This window comes from Lissotriton helveticus, chromosome 7 (assembly GCF_964261635.1).
Source record: "Lissotriton helveticus chromosome 7, aLisHel1.1, whole genome shotgun sequence".
NCBI lineage: Eukaryota > Metazoa > Chordata > Amphibia > Caudata > Salamandridae > Lissotriton > Lissotriton helveticus.
Window position 1 is genome coordinate 45,750,987 of NC_136068.1, and position 12,907 is coordinate 45,763,893.

The 12,907-nt window shown below is 48.1% G+C and overlaps 1 protein-coding gene across 1 annotated transcript in view; it reads left to right on the forward strand.

Annotated features, from left to right (window-relative positions):
* Positions 1-12,907, forward strand: part of LOC144767989 (guanylate-binding protein 3-like) — a 187,288-nt gene that overhangs the window by 49,574 nt on the left and 124,807 nt on the right. The window contains exon 2 of the mRNA XM_078651371.1: positions 11,615-11,843. Coding sequence (XP_078507497.1) covers positions 11,654-11,843 — 190 coding nt within the window. The 5' untranslated portion in view covers positions 11,615-11,653. The remainder of the gene's footprint in view (positions 1-11,614; positions 11,844-12,907) is intronic.

Sequence of the window (12,907 nt, forward strand, 5' to 3'; positions counted from 1 at the left end):
TAGAGGATGTAAGGAGCAGGTGATACCCGGTACTGGGAGAGGATGTAAGGAGCATGTGATATCAGGTACTGGGAAAGGATGTAAGGAGCAGGTGATATCAGGTACTGGGAGAGGATGTAAGGAGCAGGTGATATAAGGGAATGGGAGAGGATGTAAGGAGCAGGCGATATCAGGTACTGGGAGAGGATGTAAGGAGCAGGTGATATCAGGTAATGGGAGAGGATGTAAGGAGCAGGTGATATCAGGTACTGGGAGAGGATCTAAGGAGCAGGTGATATCAGGTACTGGGAGAGGATGTAAGGAGCAGGTGATATCCGGTACTGGGAGAGGATGTAAGGAGCAAGTGATATCAGGTACCTGGAGAGGATGTAAGGAACAGGTGATATCAGGTACTGGGAGAGGATGTAAGGAGCAGGTGATATCAGGTACTGGGAGAGGATGTAAGGAGCAGGTGATATCAGTTAATGTGGGAGGATGCAAGGAGCAGGTGATATCAGGTACTGGAAGAGGATGTAAGGAGCAGGTGATATCAGATAATAGGGGAGGATGTAAGGAGCAAGTGATATCAGGTAATAGGGGAGGATGTAAGGAGCAGGTGATATCAGGTACTGGGAGATGATGTAAGGAGCATCTGATATCAGGTACTGGGAGAGGATGTAAGGAGCACGTGATATCAGGTAATAGGGGAGAATGTAAGGAGCAGGTGATATCAGGTACTGGGAGAGGATGTAAGGAGCAGGTGATATCAGGTACTGGGAGAGGATGTAAGGAGCAAGTGATATCAGGTAATAGGGGAGGATGTAAGGAGCAGGTGATATCAGGTACTGGGAGAGGATGTAAGGAGTAGGTGATATCAGGTAATGGGGGAGGATGCAAGGAGCAGGTGATATCAGGTACTGGGAGAGGATGTAAGGAGCAGGTGATATCAGGTACTGGGAGAGGATGTAAGGAACAGGTGATGTCAGGTACTGGGAGAGGATGTAAGGAGCAGGTGATATCCGGTACTGGGAGAGGATGTACGGAGCAGGTGATATCAGGTACTGGGAGAGGATGTAAGGAGCAGGTGATATCAGGTACTGGGAGAGGATGTAAGGAACAGGTGATGTCAGGTACTGGGAGAGGATGTAAGGAGCAGGTGATATCCGGTACTGGGAGAGGATGTACGGAGCAGGTGATATCAGGTACTGGCAGAGGATGTACGGAGCAGGTGATATCAGGTAATGGGGGAGGATGTAAGGAGCAGGTGATATCAGGTACTGGGAGAGGATGTAAGGAGTAGGTGATATCAGGTAATGGGAGAAGATGCAAGGAGCAGGTGATATCAGGTACTGGCAGAGGATGTACGGAGCAGGTGATATCAGGTAATGGGGGAGGATGTAAGGAGCAGCTGATATCAGATACTGGGAGAGGATGTAAGGAGCAGGTGATATCAGGTACTGGGAGAGGATGTAAGGAGCAGGTGATATCAGGTACTGGCAGAGGATGTACGGAGCAGGTGATATCAGGTAATGGGGGAGGATGTAAGGAGCAGCTGATATCAGGTACTGGGAGAGGATGTAAGGAGCAGGTGATATCAGGTACTGGGAGAGGATGTAAGGAGCAGGTGATATCAGGTACTGGCAGAGGATGTACGGAGCAGGTGATATCAGGTAATGGGGGAGGATGTAAGGAGCAGCTGATATCCGGTACTGGGAGAGGATGTAAGGAGCAGGTGAGGTGATATCAGGTAATGGGAGAAGATGCAAGGAGCAGGTGATATCAGGTACTGGGAGAGGATGTAAGGAGCAGGTGATATCAGGTACTGGCAGAGGATGTAAGGAGCAGGTGATATCAGGTACTGGGAGAGGATGTAAGGAGCAGGTGATATCAGGTAATGGGGGAGGATGTAGGGAGCAGGTGATATCAGGTACTGGGAGAGGATGTAAGGAGCAGGTGATATCAGGTAATGGGGAGGATGTAAGGAGCAGGTGATATCAGGCACTGGGGGAGGATCCAAGGAGCAGGTGATATCCGGTACTGGGAGAGGATGTAAGGAGCAGGTGATATCAGGTACTGGGGGAGGATGTAAGGAGCAGGTGATATCAGGTACTGGGAGAGGATGTAAGGAGCAGGTGATATCAGGTACTGGGAAAGGATGTAAGGAGCAGGTGATACCGGGTACTGGGGGAGAATGTAAGGAGCAGGTGATATCCAGTACTGGGAGAGGATGTAGGGAGCAGGTGATATCAGGTACTGGGAGAGGATGTAAGGAGCAGGTGATATCAGGTACTGGTAGAGTGTAAGGAGCAGGTGATGTCCAGTACTGGGAGAGGATGTAAGGAGCAGGTGTTATCCAGTACTGGGAGAGGATGTAAGGAGCAGTGGATATCAGGTACTGGGAGAGGATGTAAGGAGCAGGGGATATCAGGTACTGGGAGAGGATGTAAGGAGCAGGTGATATCAGGCAAGGGAGAGGATGTAAGGAGCAGGTGATATCAGGTACTGGGAGAGGATGTAAGGAGCAGGGGATATCAGGTACTGGGAGAGGATGTAGGGAGCAGGTGATATCAGGTACTAGGAGAGGATGTAAGGAGCAGGGTATATCAGGTACTGGGGGAGGATGTAAGGAGCAGGTGATATCAGGTACTGGTAGAGTGTAAGGAGCAGGTGATATCAGGCAAGGGAGAGGATGTAAGGATGTAAGGAGCAGGGGATATCAGGTACTGGGAGAGGATGTAGGGAGCAGGTGATATCAGGTACTGGGAGAGGATGTAAGGAGCAGGTGATATCAGGCACTGGTAGAGTGTAAGGAGCAGGTGATATCAGGCAAGGGAGAGGATGTAAGGATGTAAGGAGCAGGGGATATCAGGTACTGGGAGAGGATGTAGGGAGCAGGTGATATCAGGTACTGGGAGAGGATGTAAGGAGCAGGTGATATCAGGCAAGGGAGAGGATGTAAGGAGCAGGTGATATCAGGTACTGGGAGAGGATGTAAGGAGCAGGGGATATCAGGTACTGGGAGAGGATGTAGGGAGCAGGTGATATCAGGTACTAGGAGAGGATGTAAGGAGCAGGGTATATCAGGTACTGGGGGAGGATGTAAGGAGCAGGTGATATCAGGTACTGGGAGAGGATGTAAGGAGCAGGTGATATCAGGTACTGGTAGAGTGTAAGGAGCAGGTGATATCAGGTACTGGGAGAGGATGTAAGGAGCAGGTGATATCAGGTACTGGTAGAGTGTAAGGAGCACAAACAAAAATGGGAATCAAAGCATTAGATGTCAGCACCAGTCTAAAAAGTACCCTGACAGTATTAATAAAATGGAGAAGGTGCTAAGGGCTGAGAGTACAATTCCCTATACTCCCTTAGTTTAGGGGTGGATTCGAAAAACCAACCCTCAACAATCCAATAATACACCTTTGCCCAGCACACTTCAAAAACATTTGTTACAGATAGACAAATCAATAACAGTTTTTTCAAATTTACGAACAAGTCGATGTTTTTAGTTTGCAGTAGTTCTTTATTGTTCAATCTTTTAAAAGCCTTTAGACAGCATCACTTTTGGAACCGCCAACGTGTTTCGTCCCATCCAGGGACTTCTTCAGGGCTTGAACAGTTCGTATGATCTATACTAGTTGGTATTGTCTTGTAAATCCTTAATGAGGACAATCTACTGCGTAAGTTTCTAGTCAGAGACCCCTTATGTATTCGCAGTTGCAATTTATTTAATTTCACTTTTTTTTTCTTCTTGAACAGTTCGTATGATCTATACTAGTTGGTATTGTCTTGTAAATCCTTAATGAGGACAATCTACTGCGTAAGTTTCTAGTCAGAGACCCCTTATGTATTCGCAGTTGCAATTTATTTAATTTCACTTTTTTTTCTTCTTTAATTCATGTGGTATGGGACATCACATTTATTCGTAGGGTGGTCAGTTTACGAAGGTAACGACCCGGATATGATAAAGCGGGTCCGGAAGAAGGGGTCCGTCGATCGTCTCAGCTCCAACCAGGGATCACCGAGGTGATCCCTGGTTGGAGCTGAGACGATCGACGGACCCCTTCTTCCGGACCCGCTTTATCATATCCGGGTCGTTACCTTCGTAAACTCCGAGGTGATCCCTGGTTGGAGCTGAGACGATCGACGGACCCCTTCTTCCGGACCCGCTTTATCATATCCGGGTCGTTACCTTCGTAAACTGACCACCCTACGAATAAATGTGATGTCCCATACCACATGAATTAAAGAAGAAAAAAAAGTGAAATTAAATAAATTGCAACTGCGAATACATAAGGGGTCTCTGACTAGAAACTTACGCAGTAGATTGTCCTCATTAAGGATTTACAAGACAATACCAACTAGTATAGATCATACGAACTGTTCAAGAAAAAAAAGTGAAATTAAATAAATTGCAACTGCGAATACATAAGGGGTCTCTGACTAGAAACTTACGCAGTAGATTGTCCTCATTAAGGATTTACAAGACAATACCAACTAGTATAGATCATACAAACTGTTCAAGCCCTGAAGAAGTCCCTGGATGGGACGAAACGCGTTGGCGGTTCCAAAAGTGATGCTGTCTAAAGGCTTTTAAAAGATTGAACAATAAAGAACTACTGCAAACTAAAAACATCGACTTGTTCGTAAATTTGAAAAAACTGTTATTGATTTGTCTATCTGTAACAAATGTTTTTGAAGTGTGCTGGGCAAAGGTGTATTATTAGAGTGTAAGGAGCAGGTGATATCAGGTACTGGGGGAGGATGTAAGGAGCAGGTGATATCAGGTACTGGGAGAGGATGTAAGGAGCAGGTGATATCAGGTACTGGGAGAGGATGTAAGGAGCAGGTGATATCAGGTACTGGGGGAGGATCAAAGGAGCAGGTGATATCAGGTACTGGGAGAGGATGTAAGGAGCAGGTGATATCAGGTACTGGGAGAGGATGTAAGGAGCAAGTGATATCAGGTAATAGGGGAGAATGTAAGGAGCAGGTGATATCAGGTACTGCGAGAGGATGTAAGGAGCAAGTGATATCAGGTAATAGGGGAGGATGTAAGGAGCAGGTGATATCAGTTAATGTGGGAGGATGTAAGGAGCAGGTGATATCAGGTACTGGGAGAGGATGTAGGGAACAGGTGATGTCAGGTACTGGGAGAGGATGTAAGGAGCAGGTGATATCAGGTACTGGGAGAGGATTTAAGGAGCAGGTGATATCCGGTACTGGGAGAGGATGTACGGAGCAGGTGATATCAGGTAATGGGGAGGATGTAAGGAGCAGGTGATATCAGTTACTGTGGGAGTATGTAGGGAGCAGGTGATATCAGGTACTGGGAGAGGATGTAAGGAGCAGGTGATATCAAGTAATGGGGGAGGATGTACGGAGCAGGTGATATCAGGTACTGGGAGACGATGTAAGGAGCAGGTGATATCAGGTAATGGGGAGGATGTAAGGAGAAGGTGATATCAGGTACTGGGGGAGGATGTAAGGAGAAGGTGATATCAGGTACTGGGAGAGGATGTAAGGAGCAGGTGAGGTGATATCAGGTACTGGGAGAGGATGCAAGGAGCAGGTGATATCAGGTAATGGGAGAAGATGCAAGGAGCAGGTGATATCAGGTACTGGCAGAGGATGTACGGAGCAGGTGATATCAGGTAATGGGGGAGGATGTAAGGAGCAGCTGATATCAGGTACTGGGAGAGGATGTAAGGAGCAGGTGATATCAGGTACTGGGAGAGGATGTAAGGAGCAGGTGATATCAGGTACTGGCAGAGGATGTACGGAGCAGGTGATATCAGGTAATGGGGGAGGGTGTAAGGAGCAGGTGATATCAGGTACTGGCAGAGGATGTACGGAGCAGGTGATATCAGGTAATGGGGGAGGATGTAAGGAGCAGCTGATATCAGGTACTGGGAGAGGATGTAAGGAGCAGGTGATATCAGGTACTGGGAGAGGATGTAAGGAGCAGGTGATATCAGGTACTGGCAGAGGATGTACGGAGCAGGTGATATCAGGTACTGGGGGAGGATGCAAGGAGCAGCTGATATCCGGTACTGGGAGAGGATGTAAGGAGCAGGTGAGGTGATATCAGGTAATGGGAGAAGATGCAAGGAGCAGGTGATATCAGGTACTGGGAGAGGATGTAAGGAGCAGGTGATATCAGGTACTGGCAGAGGATGTAAGGAGCAGGTGATATCAGGTACTGGGAGAGGATGTAAGGAGCAGGTGATATCAGGTAATGGGGGAGGATGTAAGGAGCAGGTGATATCAGGTACTGGGAGAGGATGTAAGGAGCAGGTGATATCAGGTAATGGGGAGGATGTAAGGAGCAGGTGATATCAGGTACTGGGAGAGGATGTAAGGAGCAGGTGATATCAGGTAATGGGGGAGGATGTAAGGAGCAGGTGATATCAGGTACTGGGAGAGGATGTAAGGAGCAGGTGATATCAGGTAATGGGGAGGATGTAAGGAGCAGGTGATATCAGGTACTGGGAGAGGATGTAAGGAGCACGTGATATCAGGCACTGGGAGAGGATGTAAGGAACAGGTGATGTCAGGTACTGGGAGAGGATGTACGGAGCAGGTGATATCAGGTAATGGGGGAGGATGTAAGGAGCAGCTGATATCAGGTACTGGGAGAGGATGTAAGGAGCAGGTGATATCAGGTACTGGGAGAGGATGTAAGGAGCAGGTGATATCAGGTACTGGCAGAGGATGTACGGAGCAGGTGATATCAGGTAATGGGGGAGGGTGTAAGGAGCAGGTGATATCAGGTACTGGCAGAGGATGTACGGAGCAGGTGATATCAGGTAATGGGGGAGGATGTAAGGAGCAGCTGATATCAGGTACTGGGAGAGGATGTAAGGAGCAGGTGATATCAGGTACTGGGAGAGGATGTAAGGAGCAGGTGATATCAGGTACTGGCAGAGGATGTACGGAGCAGGTGATATCAGGTACTGGGGGAGGATGCAAGGAGCAGCTGATATCCGGTACTGGGAGAGGATGTAAGGAGCAGGTGAGGTGATATCAGGTAATGGGAGAAGATGCAAGGAGCAGGTGATATCAGGTACTGGGAGAGGATGTAAGGAGCAGGTGATATCAGGTACTGGCAGAGGATGTAAGGAGCAGGTGATATCAGGTACTGGGAGAGGATGTAAGGAGCAGGTGATATCAGGTAATGGGGGAGGATGTAAGGAGCAGGTGATATCAGGTACTGGGAGAGGATGTAAGGAGCAGGTGATATCAGGTAATGGGGAGGATGTAAGGAGCAGGTGATATCAGGTACTGGGAGAGGATGTAAGGAGCAGGTGATATCAGGTAATGGGGGAGGATGTAAGGAGCAGGTGATATCAGGTACTGGGAGAGGATGTAAGGAGCAGGTGATATCAGGTAATGGGGAGGATGTAAGGAGCAGGTGATATCAGGTACTGGGAGAGGATGTAAGGAGCACGTGATATCAGGCACTGGGAAAGGATGTAAGGAGCAGGTTATATCCGGTACTGGGAGAGGATTTAAGGAGCAGGTTATATCCGGTACTGGGAGAGGATGTAAGGAGCAGGTGATATCGGGTACTGGGGGAGGTTGTAAGGAGCAGGTGATATCCGGTACTGGGAGAGGATGTAAGGAGCAGGTGATATCAGGTACTGGGGGAGGATGTAAGGAGCAGGTGATATCAGGTACTGGCAGAGGATGTACGGAGCAGGTGATATCAGGTAATGGGGGAGGATGTAAGGAGCAGGTGATATCCGGTACTGGGAGAGGATGTAAGGAGCAGGTGATATCAGGTACTGGGAGAGGATGTAAGGAGCAGGTGATATCAGGTACTGGGGGAGGATCCAAGGAGCAGGTGATATCCGGTACTGGGAGAGGATGCAAGGAGCAGGTGATATCAGGTACTGGGGGAGGATGTAAGGAGCAGGTGATATCAGGTACTGGGAGAGGATGTAAGGAGCAGGTGATATCAGGTACTGGGAAAGGATGTAAGGAGCAGGTGATACCGGGTACTGGGGGAGAATGTAAGGAGCAGGTGATATCAGGTACTGGGAGAGGATGTAGGGAGCAGGTGATATCAGGTACTGGGAGAGGATGTAAGGAGCAGGTGATATCAGGTACTGGGAGAGGATGTAAGGAGCAGGTGATATCAGGTACTGGTAGAGTGTAAGGAGCAGGTGATGTCCAGTACTGGGAGAGGATGTAAGGAGCAGGTGATATCCGGTACTGGGAGAGGATGTAAGGAGCAGGTGATATCAGGTACTGGGAGAGGATGTAAGGAGCAGGTGATATCAGGCAATGGGAGAGGATGTAAGGAGCAGGTGATATCAGTTACTGGGAGAGGATGTAAGGAGCAGGGGATATCAGGTACTGGGAGAGGATGTAGGGAGCAGGTGATATCAGGTACTAGGAGAGGATGTAAGGAGCAGTTGATATCAGGTACTGGGAGAGGATGTAAGGAGCAGGTGATATCAGGTACTGGGGGAGGATGTAAGGAGCAGGTGATATCAGGTACTGGGAGAGGATGTAAGGAGCAGGTGATATCAGGTACTGGGAGAGGATGTAAGGAGCAGGTGATATCAGGTACTGGGAGAGGATGTAAGGAGCAGGTGATATCAGGTACTGGTAGAGTGTAAGGAGCAGGTGATGTCCAGTACTGGGAGAGGATGTAAGGAGCATGTGATATCAGGTACTGGGAGAGGATGTAAGGAGCAGGTGATATCAGGTACTGGTAGAGTGTAAGGAGCAGGTGATGTCCAGTACTGGGAGAGGATGTAAGGAGCAGGTGATATCCAGTACTGGGAGAGGATGTAAGGAGCAGTGGATATCAGGTACTGGGAGAGGATGTAAGGAGCAGGTGATATCAGGTACTGGGAGAGGATGTAAGGAGCAGTGGATATCAGGTACTGGGAGAGGATGTAAGGAGCAGGTTATATCCGGTACTGGGAGAGGATGTAAGGAGCAGGTGATATCAGGTACTGGGAGAGGATGTAAGGAGCAGGTGATATCAGGCAATGGGAGAGGATGTAAGGAGCAGGTGATATCAGTTACTGGGAGAGGATGTAAGGAGCAGGGGATATCAGGTACTGGGAGAGGATGTAGGGAGCAGGTGATATCAGGTACTAGGAGAGGATGTAAGGAGCAGTTGATATCAGGTACTGGGAGAGGATGTAAGGAGCAGGTGATATCAGGTACTGGGGGAGGATGTAAGGAGCAGGTGATATCAGGTACTGGGAGAGGATGTAAGGAGCAGGTGATATCAGGTACTGGGAGAGGATGTAAGGAGCAGGTGATATCAGGTACTGGGAGAGGATGTAAGGAGCAGGTGATGTCAGGTACTGGGAGAGGATGTAAGGAGCAGGTGATATCAGGTACTGGGAGAGCATGTAAGGAGCAGGTGATATCAGGTACTGGGAGAGGATGCGGTAGTGATGTGATGGAACTAGGGCAACCCACAGATAAGTAATAACCACAAACAGGAGAACAGTTTACATTTCAGGGTAAAAGGTTTTCCATTTATCTCTGTTTTGCCTTTTCATATCTTTCTATGAAGATGCTTCCCTGGAGATCTGAGGTGGTCCCATGTCCTATGTGAATCATATATTCACATCTGATTTTATCTGTGTTTTGTAAAATTTTGATGCTCTTTGTTATAAATGTAAAAGTTGAAAAAGGCAAAGCAAAATTCTGGCAGGAATTAGCTGCTCACTTCTGACGCCAGAGATGTTTTCATCACCATTATACCCAATATACAAAGGGACCCCAAAGTCATTCACGAGCAGCAGCTGGAAGGAATAGGGGCGTGTATATTAGGGGTGGGGGTAACTGCCGTAATTCTTTTTTAGCGTAATAACTTGTAATTATTGCACAATTACTCTTATTTATGCGTGATTGTTTGAGAGACATAATCCTACATTTAGTGCTATTTTCTGAGTGCAAAATGCTCCCTCACGTTCAAAATGGGCCTGAGGATTCAATTTGTGGTAAGAAAATAGCACTACACGCTACAGGACGCGAGCAGCAGTAGCAGCCGCCACGCGCTCTCTCTCTCTTAGTTCATTGTTCTTGTGCGCCTGCGGTCAGGGGCGTAGCTTCAGGGTGGGCTGTTTGGGGTGGTACAACCCCCTCATCAATGTATTTTCTGATGAATAGTTGGGTACGGGTTTAGGTGTCTGTCAGATTTCAGCTTGGATTTTTGCATGCTTACACTGACAAAAGCACTCTCTCTCTCTCTCTCTCCCTCCCTCTCTCTCTCTCTATCTCTTCCTAAAATGTTTTGATTATCTAACTAAAGTTGTTTCTCTCACTTAGGGGTCCATCCTCGTGCTAAAAGGGACCGCCCGCCTTAAGGGTGGGGGTCCCGTCCGCAGCATTATGATGCACCCGCCACAGTGGTGGGTGCATCCTGCATTCCTACCATTGTGGCGGGCGGTGCACTCAGCCCCGCCCGCCACAATGGCAGGAAAGCATGCTGTGCACTGCCGTGCACAGCATGGCAGGCACCGCGCGGTGCCTGCCATGCTGTGCATGGAACTTCTGGGGGGTACCATAAGTACCCCTCATGCGCACCCCCCACCCACCCAGAGCCCTTGGGGGCCCGCAATGGGCCCCGCAGGACTTCTCCGCATGCCTTTCCATGGCGGCATTGCCGCCACGGAAAGGCATTCCCAAATGACAATCATAATATGGCTGACGGTGTCTGATAGACACCGCCACCATATTAATCTTTTACCGCCGCTGTCCCCTCCGCCATCCTAATCTGGCGGAGGGGAAACCGAGAGTGGTTGTCGGGCGGATTGCCTCCGCCAGAGTGGCGGTGGCCACCACCACCCTGGCGGAGGCAATCCGCCCGACATCCTAATCGACCCCTTAGTACTCTTACCAATCTGTATTTTTCTTCTTTTCCACTCCCCCTTAAGCCCCCTTTAATGCTCCCTGCTTGTAGGATAATGTATTTTAACATTATATGCTAGTGTTATTGTCGGGAGATCTGAAGCAAAACCACCCCCTCCGACCCCCCAATCTCAATGACCAAGCTACGCACTTTCCTGCAGTAGGATTTTTGCCCTAAATTACTCTTCATTACTCAAACTGGCATCATGCTAATTTTGGTAATTTGGCATCATAATGAGTAATTACTGAGATCTCGCCCAGACCTGACGTGTGGGTGTGTGTGTGTGTGAGTGAGCGGAAGTTGGCATTCTCACACGTCACTGCAGGATGTGTTAACTGTCCTAACCGGTCCTGCTGTCCTTTTAAGGGCCATGTGTCTGAGCTGCCCTCTCCCCATCTAAAGTATGTGTGATGAGACCTGGCTGGCAGCCACTGTGGCTCAAAGAGTGCCCCTGTCCACCGCTCCGTACCATGCTGTAAACCGGGCACATCTCACTAGCACTGAGGCAAGTCCATTCATGTCCCAGATCACATCAGGTTGGAAGTTGTGCAAGGACAAAGGTATCAGGACCCTAATGGAGATGGGTTTTGGGAATTGCTAGTAGTAGTTGATGTTTAGAAAGACAATGAATGACTGGCAGACTGGGCCACCCGCTGCTGCTCCTGACTCGGTTAGAGAACCCTCTCTCCCTCCTTCAGCGATACTGGAAGTGTAAGTCAGAGCTGATGGATAAATTCTCTTCTTGCTCCACAGGTCTCATCATTGTCACCTGACCAACACTGAGCAGGCACCATGGCAGAGATTTCGATGCCTGCTCCGGTGTGCTTCATCGAGAACACCCGAGAAGGGGAGCTGAAGGTGAGGCAGGAGGCCCTCCAGATCCTCGCTAACATTCGAGAGCCAGTGGTAGTGGTGGCCATCGCGGGACTCTACCGCACGGGCAAGTCCTACCTCATGAACAAGCTGTCGGGAAAGAAGACAGGTGAGTGAGCAGGACAGGGAAGTGATCATCAACATGGTTCATATGCGGGGCCAAGCTCTCCTAGGAGACCTGGTGAACGTGAGTCCATTTACGGACACGAGGGCACTCTATGGGCCCGATTCACAGAACTACCTTAAGACAAAATCCTAAACTTACTACCATTTTGGTATTCACAGAAAGCACTTACTCATGTTGGTATTCACGGAAGGCACTTACTCATTTTGGTATTTACAGAAGGCACTTACTCATTTTGGTATTTACAGAAGGCACTTGCTCATTTCGGTATTCACAGAAGTTAGGACTACTAACTTTAGGACTTCTAAATTCCTTCTGTAAATACAGAAAGTCTTAAAGTTAGGATTTCTCTCAGTTTAGGAGTAGTAAAGTTAGGAGTCCTAACTTTAGGACTCTTAAACTGAGAAAAATCCTAACTTTAAGACTTTCGGTATTCACAGAAGGCATTTAGGAGTCCTAACTTCTGTGAATACCAAAGTGAGTAAGTGCCTTCTGTGAATACCAAAATGGTAGTAAGTTTAGGATTTTGTCTTAAGTTAGTTCTGTGAATCGGGCCCTTTGGGTTCTACATTCAAGTGCTTGGATACCCTCTAGGGTGATTAGTGTGCTATAGAAATCAATATAACAAACATTAGTGCCATTTTGTGAAGCTTACGCTAGGGCTGAAGCTGACCAGATGGGGGCACTGGAAACATCACTTCAGTTTATTCATCACCATTGTGCCATGTTGCTCTACATGGACATACAGGTTAGGATGGGTCATGCAATTTATTGTCCTTTCATTTCAATTACTAATGGAAATCTTCACATGGAGTAGCTGATGGTAGTGTCGGTAACCGTTGATATCGTGAATGAGTGTCTCGAACAAAGTTAAAAAAATATACAGACATTATAATGGTTACAATGCACAGGTAGTCGAAGCTCTTGGCCAGTTTTTTATTTTCGATAACATGCTTCATACTTGACAATTAAGGCCCTTTTTCCACACCCCAACCATGCATTATTGTGGATTATTTGTGTGGTATTTTAGTTGTAAAAGCATAGCAGAT